The following is a 23052-nucleotide window of genomic DNA, read 5'->3' as shown; positions in this document are numbered from 1 at the left end:
GTGGTGGTGCTATACAAACAATGCATAACACTGTTACAAGTTTTCTTTTGGCTTCTTTACAATTTTTATTTATATAATACAAATTGTAAAAGAATTGTTCCAAGGTGACTTTGCCTTAATATCGATGTATAATTAAAAAAAAAAAATACAATTATTTACACAAATACACATATTACATTGAAACTTAAAAGTGGCTTTGTGATGTGTCCTTCAAAAGACTTGCAGACATGTACACAATAAAACTGGTAAAATTTATATATTCTAAATAAAAATGGAAGCCGTAAAGAGGTCAGATTTAAAAGACTAGAACTCAGAAATCTTTAAGACACGGTGACATACTCATTCAAGTTTCGAATATAAAAGAGATTTGACCACACAATGTTCCCAAATTAGTTTAATGGGGGCCTCACATGACTAAACCTGCTGTTTGAAGATCTAGCTCCTTCCATTATCTATTTTCCCCCATTTCAAATAAAGTGTCCAGAAAACATCTTGAAATTGCCCATCATCAGCAGTTATTTAGATAGCGTCATTAATTCCGCAGTGCTGTACAGAGATCTCACTCACATCAGTCCCTACCCCATTGGAGCATACAGTCTAAATTTCCTAACACACAGACCAATGTCAATTTGAAAGCAGCCAATTAACCTTCACATGTTTTTGGAGTGTGGGCGGAAACTGGAGCACGCAGAGGAAACCAATGCAAACACAGGGAGAACATCCAAACCATGGCCTTATCTGTGTGGAGTTTGTAAGTGCTAACCACTAAACCACCGTGATCTCCTACTTATGATGGACACTGGTGAAGAACTCATTAGTTATTCAGTTAAACACAATTACTGTTTTAAGGAATTACTAAAGATCACCACTTTGCTGCATGAGTTAACACTGATTAAGTAATATTTGTTATTAATTTATATAGCACACCATATTATGCAGTGCTGTACCAAGAATTTTTACTGTTCACATCAGCCCCTGTTCTTTACAGTTTAAATTCCATATTACAAATACAACTAGGGTCCATTTTAGTCAGCAGCCAATTAACCCATCAGTATATTTTTGGCTGTGGGAAGAAACCCGTGAAAATACGTGAATATATGAACTACATACAGAGGGTGCACTGATCGAACTCATGCCACTGAGCTGTCCAATACTATCTACTCCCTTCCCATTTCCTAACAGATGTTAACAGCATAATTATGTAATGGACATGGATGAGGTCAATGGTCTGGTGGTATACAAAGAAAGATTGTGCCTAAAAGTGTTTTTGGTCAAAGATATAAAAAAATAATATTCCTTTAACTCCACCCCCCCAATAAAAAAAATCTAAAAAAAACTAAAAAGCAAAGAAATACACATTTGCATGATGAACATGTAAAGAATTAAAACTGCCAAGCAGAACTTACCAAAACTCTAATATCAAATCTCTGTTCTTGAGGTAGGTACTTTGGAACTAGAAGAACACAGTTCAGTGCAGTGGTAATCAGATTGTCCTGTTCACCAGTCTTTGTACTTCCCCATTCTGTTTACCAGAAAGACGACAATTTTAACTTTACAACTGATTTCATGTATAGCGATGACAGGTTATTTAAATAAACTTCATTCAGGAATTCATTATTAAATCTTTTAAAATACTTGCTTTAAAGAAAACATTTCTCATCTTGTGTGTGTGCGCATTTTGATAGTTTAAAATGAAGTGTTTTTTGGGTTGTTTCAAGATAGTTGTAAAATGTCAACATTAACCCTGGAATAGTAACCAACCCAAAAGATTAGGCTACAATATAACCATAACTAGTGAGTATATTTACTAAACTCTGGGTTTGAAATAAGAGGATTTTTATACTTACGATAAATCCGTTTCTCTGATTCCATCTGGGGGACACTGCTACCATGGGTTGTGAGAGTGGACACTTAACAGGTTAACTTTGTTAATGTATCAAAGCTGACAGACCCCTCCCCTCTGCAACCCCTGTAGCTTCTCAGTTTAGTTATAAAGCTCCAAGGTAGGGGAGGCATACAATCTTAACACGCAGCAGAAGAGAAGGAATGCAGTGTCCCTCAGATTGAATCGGAGATACGGATTTATCGCAAGTATAAAAATCCTATTTTCTCTCTCATCCTATCTGGGGTACACTGCTACCATGGTGATGTTCTAAAGCAGCCCCCTTAAGGGAGGGACGGCTCAAAAGGCGCGGCATGTAGAACACTTCTGCAAAAATCTGCATCTGTTGATGCAAACACATTGCACTGGTAAAGGTATGGACCGAGGACCACATGGCTGCTCTGCACAACTGGTCAGCTGAGGCCCCATTTCGTGCAGCACAGGACGCCCCCACTGAACGGGTAGAATGGGCTACAATATGATCTGGCACAGGTCTGTTAGCACAGACATAAGCCTGCTTAATAGTAGAAGTAAGCCAACTAGCAATTGATTGCTTAGAGGCCGGCCATCCTCATTTAGAGGAGTCAAACAAAACAAATAACGAATTTGTGCGGCAAATCTTTGATTTCCTCCTGACAAATTCTTAGAGCCCTGACCACATCCAGAGACTCCATGGAACCTGTCCCTGAAGGCTGTGGGCCACCCTTAAATACCGAAACCACTATTTATTGGTTCACACGAAATCTGGACACCACCTTTGATAGGAAAGCAGGAACTGTTCTGAGAAGCGCCCTATCATTGTGAAAGATAAGATATGGTTCATGACATCAGAGAGCACCCAATTCTTACACTCTACGAGCTGATGCAATAGCTAGTAGAAATACAACTTTCCTAGTCAACGACCTTAATTCTGCAGTGCGAAATGGTTTGAAAGAAGGCCCTTGAAGCATATCTAGCACCAGATTATGATCCCAGGGGGCCGTTGGGGGAACATATGGAGGCTGGATATGTAGGACTCCTTGCAAGAAGGTCCTGACATCCGGCATGTCCACAAGGTGCAGGTGAAAGTATATCGAAAGGGCCGATATCTGTACTTTCAGAGAGCCTAGACGAAGGCCTGCATCCAAGCCATTATGGAGAAAAGTCAGAACCCTTGAAAGATGAAAGGCAGCCGTGTGACATGTTCGGTTTTCACACCATCTGATGTAGGTTTTCCAGATGCTGTGGTAAATATGGGCCGGAACTGGTTTTCTAGCCTGAAGGAGGGTGTTCACTATTCGTGGAGAACCCTCTGGACCTCCACAGGCTGGCCTTAAAAGCCATGCCGTTAAATTGAGCCGAGGCAATTCCTGATGTGTGAATGGTCCTTGCTGAAGAAGGTCTTCACAAAGAGGTAATTTCACACCCTGACCTTCCACTAACCCCAGAATTTCTGCGCACCAAACTCGTCTTGGCCAAGCGGGAGCCTCTAGATTGACTGGATGTCCCCCTTGCTTCACTCGAAGAACTCTGGGAATCATCGGGATGGGAGGAAACAGGTATTCCATCCTGAAGTCAAATGGCATCGTTATTACGTCGATGGCCACCACCAAGGGATCTTGAGAGCAAAACTGCGGCACCTTCCTGTTGTGACGCGATGTCATCAAGTCCAGGTCCGGAATCCCCCATCGTAGAACCAGAGACTGAAAAGACCTCCGGACAGAGTGACCATTCTCCCGGCAATATTGCATTTCGACTGAGAAAGTCTGCTTCCCAATTTTGGATTCCTGGGATAAAGATTGCTGATATAGCAGGGACATGACTCTCTACCCAGGTCAAGATTTGAGCAGCCACCCGAACTTTTGGTGCACCCTGTCTGTTGACATGACACTGCCGTCGCATTGTCAGATTGCAGACGGACTGGGTGTCCCTGAAGTATCGCCTGGGCGCTCTTTAAAGCCATTATCATGGTTTTTAGCTCCAGAATGTTGATGGGGAGCGAAGCCTCCTGAACGGTCCAGAGTCCCTGGAGCCGCAACTGAAGTACCACAGCCCCCCATTCTGTCAGGCTGGCGTCTGTGCTTACTAAGATCCAGGACCATGGAGCAAAGGACCTCCCCACTGTCAGATTGTCCTGGACTGTCCACCATTCAAGGGAAGCTTTCCCCTCTGGTGACAACTGTATCAGCTGTCTCTCCAATTCCAGATGGAATCCTGACCACTTCCTCAAGAGGTCCCATTGGAAGCATTGCGAGTGCAGCCGAGCATAAGGGATGGTCTCGAAGGTCGATACCATCTTTCCTAATAGACGCATGCACAAGTCTACAGACGGTCTGCGGCAGGTCATCACCTGAGCCGTCAAGTTTCTCAGGGATGGAGATTTGCCCGCCGGAAGGAAAACCTTTGGTTTGTTAGTGTCCATGATTAGTCTCAGAAAGGTCATTTTCTGGCACGGAATCAACTGTGACTTTCCTCACTGTATGAGCCATCCGTGCGTCTCCAGGGTCCCGATAGTGAGGACCAGGTACAGATTCAGCTGGAGAGCTGAGAAAGCTTTTATGAGCAGATCGTCCAGATAGGGCACTATTTGCACTCCTCTGGAATGAAGACAGGCTGCCATTAATGCCATTATTTTCGGGAACACTTTTGGTGCTGTCGAAAGGCCAAATGGGAGAGCTCTTAATTGGTAGTGAGACGATCCCATTGTAAATCTGAGAAGGGCCTGATGAGCCTTCCAAATTGATGCCTGCCTGAGGGATTCCATTCGAAACCTGACCACCCGTAGGTGACGGTTTAACAGCTTTAGGTTTAGCACATGTCCGAACGAGCGGTCCGGCTTTGGGGGAAAAAAAAAAAAAAGTATTGGCGCAGAACCCGTCTCTCTTGGTGTTACGGAACCTGGCAGATGACTCCAGCAGAAAAGAGAAGCAACACAAGTAAGCATTGCTTCTTTCTTTCGAGGGTCCTGATGTATCCTCTCATGATCCCCTGAATCAAACGGTCTTCCGAGGACGCTGCCCACTGATCTCTGAATAGCAGAAATCCACGCATTCCCGCAGCTGCGAGGGGAAGAAGACAGTTAAACGGACTGATTTTCAGAAAGCTTAGGAGATGGACGTTTCGAGTAGGAGAAAGGCCTACGTCTATACGATTGTCCTCTAGAGGTCGGAGCATATACAGAAGGACTGCCGAAATTAACCAAACCTCTGTGCTCTAGGTTTTCGAACATTTACAGAGAGGAAACTGCTTTTGCCTGCTGTGGCCTGGCAAATTATGCTGTCCAATTCAGGTCCGAATAACACTCCCCCTGAATAAGGGAGTGATTGTAAAGACTTTTGATTTCGTGTCTGCATCCCAGGACCTGAGCATTAAGGTTCTCCTGTGGTTGCAGAAATAGGTGGAAATGGAGGCTGCATTCTGCGCGGGCTTGTATAAGTATCCGGAAGCCTGCTTGAGACGCAGGGCAAGGGGGAAGCAATTCTGAATTTTGCAGCAACGCTGCTAATTGGTCAGCCCATGTTTCCATAGCCCTGGTAACCCATGCAGATGAAAACAGAGGTCTGAATGACCTTTAAAAATCCATCTATTTCGCGGTCAGTTTTATCCTGCAGGGTAGCTGTCCCTGAGATAGGGAGTGTGGTGCGTCGTTGATTTCCTCCTCCTGTACTGGATACAAAGCCTGATACAAACGTGGAACAGTATATTTCCTATCTGGCCGTTTCCAGGATGCTTCCGCTATTTCCTTCAGTTCTACTGATTGAGGAAAGCGTTTCGCACGTCTTCTAGCTTTTTTGAAGAGACTTTAATCTAATGTTCTAGTCTCTTCTAGATCCAGAATACCCAACGTCTGACGCACTGCTACCACCAGGTTGTCAATACCATGATATATGGAAGACTCTTCTGGGTCTAAGACCTGTGTGGAATCAGAGTCTTCTATCAGTTCACCCTCCTCTTCTGACGATCCCTCCGAATCACAGAGGGTCAGAAGGGGGTTAGTGGACCAGTGTCTCTTATTCTTTGGCAATGGCCTTCACACATCCAAGAACCGGTTTAATCTAATTAGCCCTCTAACTACGAAAACTGATCAAGCCGGTTCTCCTGTAGGAGAGTCTTGTGAGGTCCCAAGTCAGTGGACTCGGCGGTTCCCGTAATCCTGCCTGTTACTAGGGGGTCAATTGCTACTGAGGTAGAGGGGAGAACTGCCGCAACCGCTGAAATCTCTGTTGGTTTAGATAGCTGCTTAACCAAAGTTTCAACCCCCTATGTCAGGGCATTTCCACTAGCAGCGGTGCACTAACCTGAGCCTGCACAGCTAGGGTACCCCCGCTGCAGTCAGCACAAAGTGCCCCCGGGTCCTGTAGTCCCATTGGTAACTCATCTTTACACTTGGACCAGGTATAATATTTTGCCCAAGGTGCCTTTCCCTTATCAGACATTTTTTTAAGGGAATAATATAACAGTAAAAGAATGAAATGCAGGCAATCACTCACAAGCAAACAGAAAGATACTAACTAATCTATGACAGAGTCAAAAGTTAGTATCTCTTGCAAATTTTGTAAAAATGCTATTGCAACAACAACTCTATTTCAATATACCTTTATCTATAACAGAGATCTTAAGAAAAATGGCTAGCCTTACTATCAGGCGAAGATTCTTATGGAGCAGGAGAGGTAGGTCTGTCAGCAACTCAGTGTCCCAGAGGATGTCTGCAGCTCTTTTCCCAGACCCTTGGAACATCCCACTTGCTTCAGACTGCAGGGAGGAAGTTCTGTCCTTAGTATCCTCCAAGTGCACCTTTTTAACTGCTCGAGTTTTCTGCCTTTAAAGAGGGCAACATGCTGCATCTATGTTATGTAGCAGATGCCATTAGCAGTTCCTGGCGGCCATTTTCTTATTACACAAGTACCCCCCCTCCTTTTGCAGAGGGGGGGACTTGGTATAATCTAATATGGCGGCCCCCCGACTTACCGGCGCTCTTTGCCGTTTTGGCAGTGCTGGTATCCGTTTTTTTTTTTAGCAGCCTGTCAGCTGCTATAATCCTCGTCAGCGGTGATCGATTTATGTTAATAAAAATAAAATACACTATCGTTCCCAATTGTAAAGCGCTACGGAATTTGCTGGCGCTATATAAATAAATGTTGAGGATGATTGTTGTAAGTGAGAGCTGCCCGGCTCTCACTGTCTAAGTGTGCTCTGCCATCTAACAGAGCACACTGCTGCAAAACTTTAGTTAAAATCTTTACAGAAAAAATAAAATAATTTCTTCCTGTCATAAAAGTAAGCCCAACTCCCTTGGACACTCAACTAAGACCGAGGAGCTACAGGGGTTGAAGAGGGGAGGGGTTTGTCAGTTTTGATACATTAACAAAGATAACCTAAGTGCCAACTCAACCTCCACTCTCAACCTAAGGTAACAATGTCCTCCAGATAGGATGAAAGAGAAAAAGTGGAGATGTTGCCTATAGCAACCAATCAGATCTTAGCTGTCATTTTGTAGAATGTACTAAATCAATGATAACACACACTTTAGTAAATATACCCCTAGGAATCCGAATAATTGTTCATATTATAATGAAATTTGTCTCAGCAGCAGGCAGAAGTCTTGAATGTGACTTAAGGGAGCTACTATCCTATTATCCAAGTGAATGTAATACACAGTTATTCCAAGTGAATATTCCTAGACCAGAGTGTGAAATATAAATTAAAATAATCATACACTGATAAGGACCAAGGACCCTCTCCTTAAATACATACCAGTGTACACTATAGTTATCCAAGTCAATGTTGTCATCAACATTAGTCTAACATGTATCCAGAACACTCAAACTATCTAAAGATCTTCAGGGGAAACAACTGCGTAGTACCAGCATAATACTATTGCACGAGACAGTATTTGCTTCTTGCCATCTAACTTTCCTATTGTTCTAGAGCAGTCGGTTGTAGACCAGCTGCAACTGCTAAAGAACATTTTACATATTGGAGCTCTTGCAAGAAATATATACATGCATACACAGGTAAGTTTATTAGGCATATTTGAGACATCGGGGTATGAAATATCAGTACAAGATTATCAACATCTATCAGAGTTCTAAAAACAGAACTAGCAAGTGATACAGAAAGACTGCTGTAAAAGCGTAAAAAACACTCACATCTGTATTTGTTAGTGCAAAGTTATTATTTAGAAGTACAGGTAAACAAATAAGCAGCAAAGGTAATTGTTAATGAAAAATGTACACAAACCAACTCTATTATACTCTTTGAATCCTTGAGGAAATAAAGAGATAATGAACAAATTTGTCTGTGCATACACAATTCAGAGGGATATGTGAAAATTTGATTCACTTAAGTCTATGCACACGCTTCCATTAAAACTCTGCACTTAGTATTAGTTTCTAACAATTTAAGCACATGGAAATTGCTGTGAAAAAGAATTGTTGTACCAAATAAGAGTATGTATTTGCATTTTAATGTGTGTTTAACTTTTTTTTTTTTTGTTTAAATGTTGCTTGCTCTATGCCACTGCATTTGACCTGCATCAAGACAGTTGAAAATTTACATTTATCCCAAAGGGAGAACATTGTAAATGCAATGAGATGCTATTAAGAAGCATGAACATATATATTTCCAAGATAACGCCCCTTGTTTGGCAAACAACCATGTTTTTGGGTTAAAAAAAACAACAAAAAAACTGAGTACAAATTTGTACTTTACATTTTGTCAGTGTATAGCCTGAAGTTGAGTACACACTACAGGTTTTTCACATGATAAATGACTGTTCGTTCTGATATTGCATTAGTGTGTACTCTCCCACAATCCTGTTTTATCTTATCAAAGCACATTGTAGTCTGTATAGTTTTATTTGATTTTATAACCAAAGATCTATAAATGATGGACAAATTCTGAAGCGTATATGCACTCATGAAAACCAGTTTATGCAGGTCTCCATAGAGTTTACAGAGTCAATCTTTTCAGCAGACGGTTATTACAGATGAAGAGCACAGATCTGATCGGGACTTTCAGACACTGGTAAAATCGTTAAAGATTTTCAGGAGAAATTTTCTCTAGTGTGTACCCTCCTTAAGGCTTTTGGAAGGAATGTGGAGACATGATTTCTTATATTTTTCTATTTTAAGGACAGGAATGCAATGTTAATCTGCCTATATATAATTTAGATGTACTGTTTTCATAAAAATCAATGAGATTGTTCTGGCTAATAATATCAGGAATTAGTTGACAACTTTTTTTAGAGGTACTGGGAATAAAAAGAAGGATAATACCATTATCATTCGTTAAATTAAGCAATACACCAATGATTGCCCTCATACAGTCCTCCACAGCTTTGCCCACGTTGCTACCCGCATTGTGGTACGGGAGTGGTTTGTTGTGAGGAATGCAGATGCTATCTTCAGCTCGGTTATATTTCTGGATGAACTCCTCACAGTGTCTCAGGGCTCTGCTCAGGAAAAACAAACAAAAAACACAATCAATATAATAAAGATAACAAAAATCCCCCCTTTATAAAATCCTTTCCCTTTATAAAGCTTGTGTTAAAAAAAGAAATAAATACATTTTAAAAGATGAAAGTCAACAAATTAACATCACACAACAAATAAGACTATACTAAGTACTATAATAAGACTTACTTTGCTGAAGACACTATGAGTTGGGAATCTTTATATGCAATTAAATAACTCTGGTTTTCTGGATTGTGCACTGTAACCTGTAAACAAAACAGTTACCATAACATAAATTACCTTCAGAAAGTGAACATCTATTTTTTTTTTTTACTATTACAGTTAATGGGAAGACTGTCCAAGGAAATTAACCAAGTAGTAGACACCCCCCCACCCCCCTCCCTCCCTCCATTTGTACTGTCAGTGTAGAGTAGCAGGAAGAGCAAAGCATAAGTGGCCAAACTAGACAATAACTTTCCAATCTAACTTTACAAAGGTGTTAATAGTTAACTCCACACAAAATCTACAAACATACCCTATAATAACCCAATTAAAATCTATAGGGATAATTGAGCACTGCACTCATTTAGGTGGCAATATCAAAGACAAATGACCAGTGTTTTGGGCCAGCTGTTAAGTAACAAAATCTCTGAAATTAACTACAAAACTGGCTCAAATGTCTTGTTTTTTTATATCAACATCTTCTGTAAAAAAAAAATATATATATATTTTTAAAAATATTTTTTCTCATGTTAAAAAGCTAAAAATGTCCTTTGAATGAACGTCACTAACTTCTGTTTTAATAGCAGCCAAAAACACCAATAGTCAAAAACATAGTATCAATTAGATGCAATGCCAACATTAAGACATCATGACAACAGAAGCATAAGCAGCTTTCCTCAACAATTCCCTCTGCCAGATTTTATTCATTGATAAGGTATATAACCAGGTTTACAGAATGAGAATCAATAAACAAGATGCAGCTACTCACACTCTCCAGGACCCTTAAACATCTTTCAGCTCCCCACAAAAATGCAACTAATTTTTCCTCATTTTCATCGCTGTCAAGATGATTCACACATTCTTTAACTAGAGAGGGGAAAACAAAACTTCAAAATCAGAACATTTTTACCTTTACGGAGGTGTAAACAGACTTCAAGAAATAAGGGTGATTTTCCCTAAACCTTGCATCTCTAAAGACCTATAAGAGACTAACAATTAGCTACTCAGGCAGCTTAACATTATCTGCCTGACTACCATGTTAAAAAGCCCAACCAGTATGTTAATTATGCCTACTGCAGCTCCTCTACTCCATGAGAAGCGCTTGTGAAAATAATACCGCTTTTATACTGCCACCCCGGCAATATCCCGGGTTTTTCAAGCCGGGTTTTTGCCGGGGCTCGGAGCGTCCCAGCTCAGAAACACCATTCATACTGTACCTCGGACCCGGGAATTTCCCGGGTTGACCCCATTCATACTGCACAAGTCTGTGCCCTGGCAATTTGTAGGAGTCATCAACAGAGCACTTTTCATTGGCTGAAAAATGGTGATACACAATATAATAATACAATAATGAATAAAGGTTACCTCCAATTATATATTTAGTCGTACTAGTCTAGGAGGGCTTTCTGAAAGGCATAGAGAGACTGGGAAACATATTTAAGGGAAGGTTGTAGGAGCTTTTAAAGCTAGGCATTGCATATTTCAATGATTACCCCAAAAAGACTAGACTTCTAGATGGAAAATTAATGGCCTCTTTTTGGCAAGCATAAAATTAAGGAGAAATGCCTAATTCCAAATCCTCCAGAGACAGGCAGACAGCCAATCATCTTGTTTTCTGTGCAACCCGGGTTGAAAAACCCGGGTTGCACCATTCATAGTGCAGGCAACCCGGGTCCGACCCCTCGATAAATCCCCGGTTGAAGACCCGGGTTATTAGACCCGGGATTTTTGACTTGTACCATTCATACTGCACCAAGACATGGGTCGTTTGAGCTCGCCCCGGCAAAAACCCGGGATTTTGGTGCAGTATGAATGGGGTATTAGTGGGTTGGTAGGCGAAGGCTTACTTTCTATCAGTTCCTCGTCCAGACAAATCTGTTGGCGACCATTAAACAGCCCTTGTGTAGATACAGATCAACTTTTTGTTCCAGCATAAAGAAAGCCCTTATGATAATTTGAAATCTCACCAGCATTTATATTACTGTTTTAAAGATAAACCTATGAGGAAAAAAAATATATTTTCTGCTATTTTACCACCTTCATGTAACTACTAAGCATTCCAGTCTTGGGTTATAAAGAAGAAAGTTGCATTTTTGGAAATACAAGGTCTTCTGAAAAAAAAAAAAATTAAAAAACCCCGCACCAACATTGAGGTTGGAATCTAAACATGCCAAAGAGAGCTAAACTATGCTCGAACCAGGTGTCATGATTATGGCATAATTAGGAGTTAGGTAAATAAATTACTATGGTCCTAATAATCCCCAGATTTGATTTGGTTTAACGTTTAAACTCTAGATCCAGCATCCTGGATTACTTGAACAGTGTCTTTTCACCTAACTAGAATTGTTTATGTAGAGATGGCTGGGGCTGAGCCACAAGATTAGCCTGTCCCCTATAACTTATGGCACAGGCCAGATGCTGTGCCTACAATATTAGTGGTCATTTAAAGTGCAGTTTTATTATCTGTAGGCTCATAACAATGCTTTTCATAACGCATGTTGCAGGAAAACACTGTATAGATCTGTAACCAGTAAAAATAGACAAGGCATGTGTCATCTATAAAGGCCAGTCACATGTGGAAGATAGTGAAAAGGTACCCTCCCAAAGAATTTATCTAAAACATTCATGTTTTATATGCATATCTGCAGAACGTTATATTGCTATTATGTTTCTGAACACGAAGTATCATAAATTAAATTATAGTATTCCTGACCAAAAAAATAAATAAATGAATAAAACAAAAGAAAAACAGTGTAGCTTAAACTCACGTCTTTCAGTGAGGGGAAAGCAACGTGAGATTGGTGAGAAAGATACTATCTGAAAGGTAATGAATAGTGAGAAATTGTAGGCTTTTGGGGCCGTCCTTCTAATGATAAATTGTCCAGTCCACCTAGACTTCCTAACATGGCAGAATTACGTGACATGTATATTATAACAATTTATTTTTACTGAGGTATTATTTTTAAGAGAGAAATGTTTTGCCTTTGTATTTGAGTGTGTCAATTTTATTCAATAAGCATTGTGACTGTCATATTAAATTCCATTTAATAACATTCTGTATTTGTTCTTAAAGAATTCACATGTCAAAGACTCTGGAATTATACTGCTGCTTTTAGACAGGTAGTTGTTCGGTTTACAGTATCTGAATAATTTAGGTTGTGACTGTATTTTGAGATAAGTCAGGGAGAAATTAAAGACTTCTTAAAGAGGGTCAGCTTTGGAATCAAATATTAGTGGTGAGAGAACTGGGTGTTCAATTCAATTGTGAGTGAGATATAAGGTGGCTTTGTTTTGATTAACTTTTCCACATTCACATGTTTGTCGTGGCCCCAGGTAAGGAAAACATCATCAGCCTAGGCTTTGACTGCTGGCCTCAGATTGAAACCAATTTGCAAATTAATTTTAAACATTTTAATATAAGTTAGAGAAAAACAGTGAACAAACTGCAGAGAAAGAAAATCAATGTCAAACCTTTCCACTCGATGGGTAATATAGCAAATGCCATCATTATCACCATTTATTTATATAGCGCCACTAATTCCGCAGCGCTGTACAGAGAACTCATTCATATCAGTCCCCTTTGGAGCTTACAGTCTAAATTTCCTAACACACAAACACAGATAGACAGAGAGAGAGAGACTAGGGTCAATTTAATAGCAGCCAATTAACCTACTAGTATGTTTTTGGAGTGTGGGAGGAAACCGGAGAACCCGGAGTAAACCCTGCAAACACAGGGAGAACATACAAACGCCACATAGAAAAGGCCCAAGTCGGGAATTGAACTCACGACCCCAGTGCTGTGAGGCAGAAGTGCTAACCACTTAGCCACCGTGCTGCCCCAAAGTGTTGTATATAAAGTAGGAAACCACCAGGCAGAAGAAAGTCACCAGAAAAGCATTTAAATTCTTGCATTGTCCTCAGCAAGCTATGTTCCAATTCATGTTGATGAATATGTTCATGAATATGTACAAGACATTCCATTAAATGAAAACATACCTTTGTCCACAATATGATCAAGTCCACCCAAAAGTCTTAATTCCTCTTTAAACCAGTCTCCTGCTCGTTTCGACGTGAGAGACAATAACGTCTCCATAGCTAAATGGCCAGTCTGAGGATTTAAAGAAGCACAGCATTATATTACTATACATGATCAACAAACCACTACTATACACTAAGCAATTCATACATATATAAAAAGGCGGTTTTGTTACATAAAACATACACAATGATTTAATAAAAGCTGAAATGCAGCCTAGTTTCAAAACAAAATAGACTTCATAAATTCATAAAGAATAAAACGACACTATCCATTGGTCTCACATGGAGGAGGGGGGGGGGGATTTAATCAGAAGAAAGAATTTCAGGTGATTTAATACAGAACGAAGATGAAATAGAAAAAAAGTGGAATCTTCTTGTATTGTCATAGCGTATTGACAGGGTGTGTTGTTCGACAATATTAAAAGTGTATGTAGTGTACCAAGGTGTGTAACTTTTCCGAGGGCTAAATTCTCAGGGTCTGGTCATAGAAAGTATTGTTTACCTATCCAGTGTAATGTGCCATTATAATTATCAAAAACATGAATGATAGTAGCATTAGGCAAAAGCTTGGAACAAAGGAAAATTGGAAAGCAAAAGAGGATGTGTGCGCACACCATAAAATCTGTTTCTCATGACCCATTTGGGGGACATTGATGACCATGGGGTACATCGGGTGCTGTGCTGGGCAGAAGACACTAATGCTAACAAATCTGTTTGGCCTGCAAACCCCTTCTATGCCCCCTGGACAGAGGAAAACTAGTTTATTTTACCAACAAAGGCTAAAGGCACATTCAACCGAAATAGTCAGAACAAAAGGGTGGGAGCCAAGTGTCCTCAAAATGGGTCGAGAGAAATGGATTTTACTGAGATTAAAAAACACAGGGAAAAAAAACAAAAACCTCTTTTCTTGTGCAGTCATTTGGGGAAAACTGCATAGGAACCATTCCAAAGCTGCCCAACGGGTGGGTACGCTCAAACTGCGCGTAACTTTTCAGCCAAAACTAGCGTCTTTGGAAGCAGACACTGAAGCGATAGAATTTGGTAAACGTGTGGACGGAAGACCAGGTAGCTGCCTGACACACCAGCTCGATTGTGACTCCATGTAGCGTCGCCAAGGAGGCGCTAACTGTTCTGGTGGAGTGAGCAGTAATCTTGTCTGGAACGGGAGATTCCTCATAGAGATAAGCCTGACGAATGGTAGTCTTTCTCCATCTTGCAACGGAGTGTCGCATAATGCAAGAAGACATACGTAAGGAGGCCGTGCAGTCCACATAGATCTGCAAAGCCTGAACCACATCCAAGAGAAGAAGGGAGTTCTGACTACCAGATTGCAAGTCCTGAGGTCAAAGCAGAGATAATAATACCCTGATCGATATGAAATTGGACACCATCTTGGGTTTGAAAGAGGCATTGGTATGTAAAACAGATCTGTCGGAGTGAAAAAATGGAAAGGGCAATCTGCAAGACAGAGCCGCCAACTCAGAGACACGTATTGTAGAAGAAAGTTTTGCAAAAAAGAAAACTTCCCAGGTCAGAAACTTAAAGGGAACAGATTCCAAGGGTTCGAATGGAGACTTCTGCAACACTAAAAGAACCAAATTCAGGTCTCAACTCCACTGCCGGAACAAAAGACGGGTGGACATGAAGGATCCCTGCAGAAAGGTGTAGACTTTAGGCAACACAGCCAGCCATCTTTGGAAAACACCAGACAAGGCTGAGACCTGAACTTTAAAGGAAGTCAGTCACAGACCCTGAAAGAACACCAAAAAAACGAGCCTGATGGAAAAAAAAGAGGGGGGGCACCTCGCATTTCAAACCAACATTTGACTTCCAGACCCAGTGATCATTTTTATCAGACGCCAGTTTTCTGGCTTTAATCATCTGGATGACTTTTTCACAGAGACCTTTTCCGAAGAGAAACAGGGCCTCAACTGTATGGCTGTCAAAGCCAGTTTGAGTCAAGTCCTGATGAAAGAACGGACCCTGGCTGAGAAGATCTTCCGTAAGAGCGAGTTCTAAAAGTGGATCGATCACCATGCCTTGAAGATTGGTGTACCAGGATCTTCTCGTCCAGTCTGGAGACAGCAGAACTACCGGCACCTTCTCCCACTTTTTCAGCACCTAAAACATTGGAATCGGAGGGATGATGTATACCAGTCAGTAATTCCAGTAGACTGTCATGACATCCACTAGGCATTCCGGTCCCCCCTTGCTTGTTGATTTACACTACCACCGTGGCAATGTCGAACTGAACTTGAATGTTACGCAGAAGAACCTGCACCAGAGCGTTTAAGACTGCTCGGAGTTCGAGGAGATTGATGGGCAATGTCGCTGTGCGCAAAAATTGTAGTCACTAAGATCCAGTCCCACACTAAGAATGGAGGACCCGATTCCTCCCCTTCAGCCACCACAAGAGATTAACTGGTAAGTAATAATAGATGGAAGAACTGGGTTGCCAATTGAGGACTGGACTTGGATCACCTTGCGAGATATTTTGGAAAAGGTGTGAATGGAAGTGAGCAAACCGCACCTCTTCGAAACAAGACGCCATTCTTCAGTTTCATGCACTGAAGGATGTAAATGTGCCAGTGGGATAATTTTTGCACCCGTTTTTGAGAGGCCAGAATTCTGTCCTGGGGCAAAAACACCTTCTGGCAGCTAGTGTCGAACAAAAGACCAGAAACCACATGTGCTGGGCAGGGACAAGCCTGGACTTTTTTAAATTTATGACCCATCCATGTGATTTCCTCCAGCGGCCTGAGAAATAATCCTTTCTAATTCCGGACCAAAGAGTACTGATCCATCAGAGAAACGCCTCCAAGTTCTTCTTGGATTCTGCATCCACTACCCAAGATCTGAGCCATAAATTACAAGGTCCTGGACAGACCCAAACTTGCTTCAAGGAGAGAGTGTCACATAGGTATTTGGAGGTTTCCTTAATATGCTCGGCTAATGAATATAATACAGATATAGGCATCCCAGACTGTATGCTGTCAATGAGTGTGCTAGCCAATTTTTGTACCACTTTTATCACCAAAGCACCCGCCACTATGAGTTGAAATGAAGATCCGGAAGCTAAATAAATGAATTTTAAAATCCTCTCACATTCCCTATCTGCACTGTCTTAAGAAAGCAGCACTAGGAAAAGGAATGGTAGTGAATTTTGCCAGATGTACAATAGGAGCATCCACACTCAGCTGAGTATCTTATGTTGCAACGTCTGTGTCTAAAAAAGGGTACGAGAATCAAAACCTTCTTGGAACCTGAAATATACCATCAGCTTTATGCCTTGCCTGACCCCAAATTTCAGACAACTGTGGGAAGGAGGAAAAAGAAACCCATTGTTTCTTTTTCCGTTTAAACATGGAAACCTCTGGAATCCCTGGTTCAACATCAGTAATATTCAGGGTCTGTTGGAACGCTAAAATAAGTTCCCCTACCCCCTGTCTACTAGAGGAATCGTCCTCCCAGGCCGTCAGGTACTCATAATCGGAGTCCTCCTGAACATCCCCGTCCTCTTGAGGGGAGTGGTTCAAATCAGTGTCATAACCGATGAACCTAGGGATGAGCCTGGCATTTATCCGGTCTGATGGAAGACGTCTTCAACATCTTCTCCAGGGTGGAAGACTCCCTGACCAACCCCTGAACCAATCTCTCTAGATTTTGCATTCAGGGAAGCAAAAAGCTTGTGATGCTGCCAAGGTCTCACTGAAACAACTATCCCAGAGGAGGGGTACCGATAGACGAAGCCTCTAGAGAATGAGTAGGAAAAACATGGTCCCTGGACATGCGTTTTCCCATCTAAGTTCGGCAATGGATCTTGCCAGTTCCTTAGCCCAGGTCGGCTTCATCAGGTTGGGTGCACCACCCACCCCATCCCAGATGATCTCAGACATAGATCATGGAACTCACAAGCCACGTACTGGGCATCCGGGTCTGAATGTCCACTCTGCAACTTGCTAGACACCTGAAACAGGTGAAGTACACAACCGCGATTGGTCCCGACAGCTTTGGACCAGGAACTAGGCCCTTTTTCTGACATACTGTATAAACACCGTAAGAAAAAAAAGGGAAAAAGAAAACAATGACAGTGATCCAAGAGTTTTACGCACACAATAGTTATCTCTATAGCACAATATTTGTCAGCAAGTGCTAGTATATATTTAATAAGTATGTATTCAAAACACAGAAAGGAGTACAGTAACATAACATGAGAAAGGGTCAGTACTCAATATATAAACAGAGTACATTGACAATTAAGACAAAGGCCCTCCAATATAAATAAGAGTACAACAGTAATAAAAGTGACAAACTAAAGCACTAAAGTGGTCACAAACCAGACAGCAGTAGAAAAAACAACTTTCCCCAGGTACAAAAACTGACCAGGCACTGCAGAGGCAAGGAAGCAGTCTAAAATGGGGGCTTTCCTCACAGAAAATCCAGCAAGAGGGCAGGTACCACCGACCAGTCAAAAGACACCTCCTCAGTTCTGACTGCCCATCCAATACTCTGTGGGAGCTGACATTGTTACAGCCCCCTACCCCCTGCTACCTCAGGCTCCCACGATTTCTGAATCCTCCGTAGCAGGTGGAGACTGCCGGCAGCCGTGCCTAAGCTGCGCTGGGGGAGACTAGGGCTATATGCAGCGGCTCCCGGCGCGGTCTATCGCTGCCCTGGGTCCCCAGTCACTGAAGTCTGCAACAAGATGACCCCTTTGCCGAGCAGCCCGTGTTGGAGAGCGCGGAGTGGCATGGGAGCGCCCCGTCAGTGCCCTCCCTGCTCTCATCTGTGGTATTCACTTCCATGACCACCAATAGGTGTAAAAACATAAATAAATAGAACTAGATTAAAAAGTACCCTTATTGTAGGCAATGTTAAAGAAAAAAACAAAAAACAAACAAAAAAAAAAAAAAAAACTGGTTGTCCTCCATCCAGGGGGCATAGAGGGAGGGAGGGAGCAGGCCAGACAAGTTTGCTAGTAGTGCCTTACTCCCAAGCTCAGCTCCCCTCTATACCTCATGGTAGGAGTGTCCCCCAAATGGATTTGCAATAGAAAAGAAAATTAGTAAAGCATTATGCTATCCCTGCACTACTACCTACTATATACTTTTTACAAACTTGGTGATGGCCCTAGCAGGAGACCCGTGGCTATGCTGTGCAGCACTTTTTTCGCAGGGTTCCGCCAGCTCTATAATAAGGAACCAGCAAATCTATTTTATTCACCATTATAATATGGTGGAAGAAGAGGGGTTGAGGGGTGGGGCAATTAGAAGGCATGATCCCTTAATTGTGGCTGCCAATTGGTCTTTGCACCGACATCCCCCGATTTCCATCCAGGAAAATTGGGTTAATAAATACAGAGCAATACTACAAGAAACAGGTTTGACGTCATTGTGGGTGTTGCCAAATCTAGTCCAAATACAGCAGAGAAGGCAAAGGGATGTAATTACATACTTAAATATGAACATAGCCTGAGCAATTTGTTTTTAAAGGTTAGTACAGCTTTAATGTACCATTGATATAACATGCAACAAACTTTTGCTTCATTTTGACAGACCCAAAACACAGCTAAAAAAAAGTTACTAAGACCCATAATGATTATGCTAAAAAGTCCACAAAATTGTAATTGAATTTTTGACACTTTCTAAACTGGCATTTGTAGCCGCTGACAAACAAACATGTACTGCTGTGTAATGGAGTTTATGCTCAACAAGTTTATCGCATACCAATTAGGATGTTAGATTCAATTTCTTCTTGACCTGACAGTGATGAAAAATGATAGTATGTTTCACAAATACACTGTTGTAATACAAGCATGCAGAGTCATGTTACTATACAAGCCTTCTAATACTAGCATCCACTAGAGGGAGCAAGGATCTATTCAGTTATTTTCTTCTTATTGAATACAAAAATCAGTTGGAATATGCAAAACCTTAGCACAACTGCGGACCAGTTTCCAATGGTGTTTTGTATCACTTCCTGACAGCAAACGACTGCAGAACACAAGACCTACTTCAGCTTTTCTTGGTTGTGATCACACTGGCCCAGAATTGAAAAACTGGCTTTATGAAAAGTAATAGTGTCTCTACACATGTATATTAACACATAAAATAACCTGTAGATTATTACCATATCATGACTAGTTAAAATAAAAAGCAACCTTAGGTGGTTTGGCAACATAATGCATAATAAATAAACTTAACCACATGCAACAAATATTTTTTTTCTGAAAATATCATGCTGCAATTAAAGCCGTCACATATTATTCTAGCCTTAATAATACATGACAACACAGGACAATCTACAAAATTGACTAATACAGTAAGAATGTGTTTCATCCCTGGTGCCAAGAACAGCTGTGTGGTGAAAACCAGTGAAGACTATATTAAATACAGCATCTAATAAAGAAACTGCCTCATCTGTCATTGCTGTCTACACTTTAAAAACCGCTAATAGAACAATACAGCTATTGACATTACATAAAAAGCGAAGAAAATCAATGTTCCAAGTAGTTTACAGATAGGTAATGGGATTTCTAATATCCATATTTTCTCTTAATTGAATGTTAATTATGCTTCATCGCATAACTGTAAAAGTGGCAACAATCTACGATACTGTATATAGGAGTAAAAAAACACACACACACACACACACACACACACACACACACACACACACACACACATCTAAATCACAGAAAACACGTGCCTAGACAATGAGACCTGCAATCCGTTTACGGAGTAGACTTACCGTGATATTCTCCAAATCTAGATGCTTATTGTGGACTGTTTCGCACAGCTTACGAATTTTCTCTTTTATTTTGTTCATATCCTTCTCGTTCATATACCTGGATGAAATATCCTGTTCCATTTCTAAAAGTCTGATCATAAGGTCCAGACTAGCTCGGTCAAGGTCCATGTTTAAGCGGTCTCTGCTTAGTATGTACATCAGCGCAGCAGTACAAAGAGCTAGATTCTAATAAGAGAACACAACATGGGCAAAATTGTAGACTATATTACACCTTAATGGAAAATGAAGAAATTGAAGGTAAAAAACAAAACATGAAGACCTGTAGAATAAGAAATACTTGCAAACAAATAAAAGTTATGCTAAACACAGGCCTACTGAGAAAATAAAAATACATGACCGTTAAAAAAAGAAAGGATGAGATGGATAAATCATTATGGGGCAATTCAATTACAAGTTCTGAAGTAATTATCTCGACTGTAAATAGGGCTTGATTTTCTCATTTTTGTTCACATCTCCTGTAATTGAATTATTCTTAGCATATTTTATACAGAAAGTGAAGTGTGAAGCAACTTGCACCTAACTGATTCCATCTGGGGGACACTGCCTCCATGGGGTTGTATGAGAGGAGCGCGGAGTTGGCACTTAACTATTTAAGTTGTTTAATGTATCAATGCTGACAGACCCCTCCCCTCTGCAACCCCCTGTAGCTCATCAGTTTAATTATAAATCCCAAAGAAAGATAGTCCAAACAACCAAAGAACATACAGCAGAAGAGCAGAAGGGAGAGAACGCAGTGTCCTCCAGATGGAACCAAAGAAACGGATTTATTGTAAGTATAAAAATACTCTTTTCTTTTTAATCCTATCTGGGGGACACTGCTACCATAGGGACGTTCTAAAGCAGCCCCCCTAGGGGTGTGACCACTCTGACAGCCTGGCACATATAACACTACGGCCAAAATTGGCGTCTGTAGACGCAAAGACATTGAATTGATAGAATTTTGCTAAAGTATGGACCGAGGACCAGGTGGCTGCTCTGCAAAGCTGGTCCGCTGAGGCCCCATTTATCGCTGCCCAAGACGCCCCCACCGAACGGGTGGAACGGGCAGTAAGTTGACCTGGTACAGGTCGGTTAGCACTTACGTAAGCCTGCCTAATGGTTGCCGTAATCCATCTTGCAATGGACTGTTTTGAGGCTGGCCATCCTCGTTTATGTGCATCAAAAAGGATAATTCGGAGAGCCCTGACCACATCCAAACAATCCATTGAATTTTGCCTAGAAGACTATGGCCCCGCCTTAAACACTGGAATCACATCTCTTGGTTCATGTAAAATGCAGAAACCACCTTCGGTACAAACAAAGGGACTGCACGTAAAACTGCTCTGTCCTCGTGAAGGAACGCTACTTTCCACGTTAATAACCTTAAATCTGCTGAATGTACCGGTTCAAAAGGAGGCCCCTTAAGCATATCAAGTACAAGGTCGAGATCTCATGGTGCCGTAGGCGGGATATAAGGAGGCTGGATATGCAAGACTCTTCATGTCTGGTAATCGGAGGTGAAAGAAAACCGAAAGGGCTGATATTTGTACTTTTAAAGAGCCCAAACAGAGACCTGCATCCAGGCCATCCTGGAGGAATGCCATGAAACGGGGTAGACGTAAGGACAATGTATGGCAGGGTCGATTCTCACACCATCTGATATAAGTGCACCAGATGCGGTGGAAGAATTGGACGAAACTGGCTTACGAGCTCGCAAGAGCGTGTTCACGATTCTAGGAGAGAATCGTCCAGACCGCCAGAGGCTGGTTTCAACAGCAATGCCGTTAAAGTCAGCCGAGGCAAGTCCTGATGTCAGAATGGGCCCTAGAGAAGGTCGTCATCTCGCTGTGGTAGATGCACCCCATGACCTACTACCATTGAGATAATATCTGCATAACATACTCTCCGTGGCCAGGCGGGAGCCCCCAGTATCACTGGGAGTCCCCCTTGCCTTACTCGTCTGAGAAAGCGGTGAAACATGGGTATGGGGGAGGGGGGGGGGGGGGGTGGACGACAGATCCCAACCGGAAGTCACAGGGCATTGTCATGACGTCGACGGTTACCTCCATGAGGTAGCACTTGCACTTCTGCAGAATCTTGGGAACTTACTTTTGTGCCTCGATGCCATGACGTCCAGGAGACCCAATCTCAGGATCAGCGACGGGAAAACCTCCGGATGGAGTGACCACTTCCCCGGCATCACCGCATGACGGTTTCCCAGTTCTGGATGCATTTTGTTCCGTCTAGGCCAAGATCTGTGCTGCCATTGCTAATGCAATTATGGTTCCGCCCTGTCTGTTAAGATAAGCTACTGCCGTGGACTTGTCGGATTTTAACATGACCGGAAATCCCTGAAGCATGGTCTGGGCACGCCGTAGAGCCATTAGCATGGCCTTCAACTCTAGAATATTGATAGACAGGGAAGACTCCTTAGTCGACCAAAGGCTTTGAAGTTGCAAGTGAAGGGACATAGCCCCCCACCCCTCAAGCTAGCGTCTGTGGTCACTATGATCCAGAACCATGGGGTAAAGGACCTGCCTACCGCCAGGTGATCCTGGACTAACCCCTACTGAAGAGACACCCTCACTTTGAAATACATGTGGATCCTCTGGCGCTCCAACTGCAGATGGGAACCTGACCACTTTGTTAAGAGGTCCCACTGGAAGCAGCGGGAATGGAACCGACCGT

General features: G+C 41.8%; 1 protein-coding gene across 2 annotated transcripts in view; it reads right to left on the bottom strand.

Moving 5' to 3' along the window:
- Window positions 1-23052, bottom strand: part of WAPL (WAPL cohesin release factor) — a 97928-nt gene that overhangs the window by 25325 nt on the left and 49551 nt on the right. For both annotated transcript variants that reach the window (XM_075217025.1, XM_075217026.1), the window contains 6 exons: window positions 20326-20550; window positions 13534-13645; window positions 10307-10404; window positions 9505-9581; window positions 9139-9314; window positions 1407-1522 (listed from right to left, as the gene is read on the bottom strand). In XM_075217025.1, the coding sequence (XP_075073126.1) occupies window positions 1407-1522; window positions 9139-9314; window positions 9505-9581; window positions 10307-10404; window positions 13534-13645; window positions 20326-20550 (804 nt within the window). The remainder of the gene's footprint in view (window positions 1-1406; window positions 1523-9138; window positions 9315-9504; window positions 9582-10306; window positions 10405-13533; window positions 13646-20325; window positions 20551-23052) is intronic.

This window comes from Mixophyes fleayi, chromosome 6 (assembly GCF_038048845.1).
Source record: "Mixophyes fleayi isolate aMixFle1 chromosome 6, aMixFle1.hap1, whole genome shotgun sequence".
Classification (NCBI taxonomy): Eukaryota; Metazoa; Chordata; class Amphibia; order Anura; family Limnodynastidae; genus Mixophyes; species Mixophyes fleayi.
Note: the sequence above shows the minus strand (reverse complement) of the source record. Positions and strands in the feature narration are given on the sequence as shown.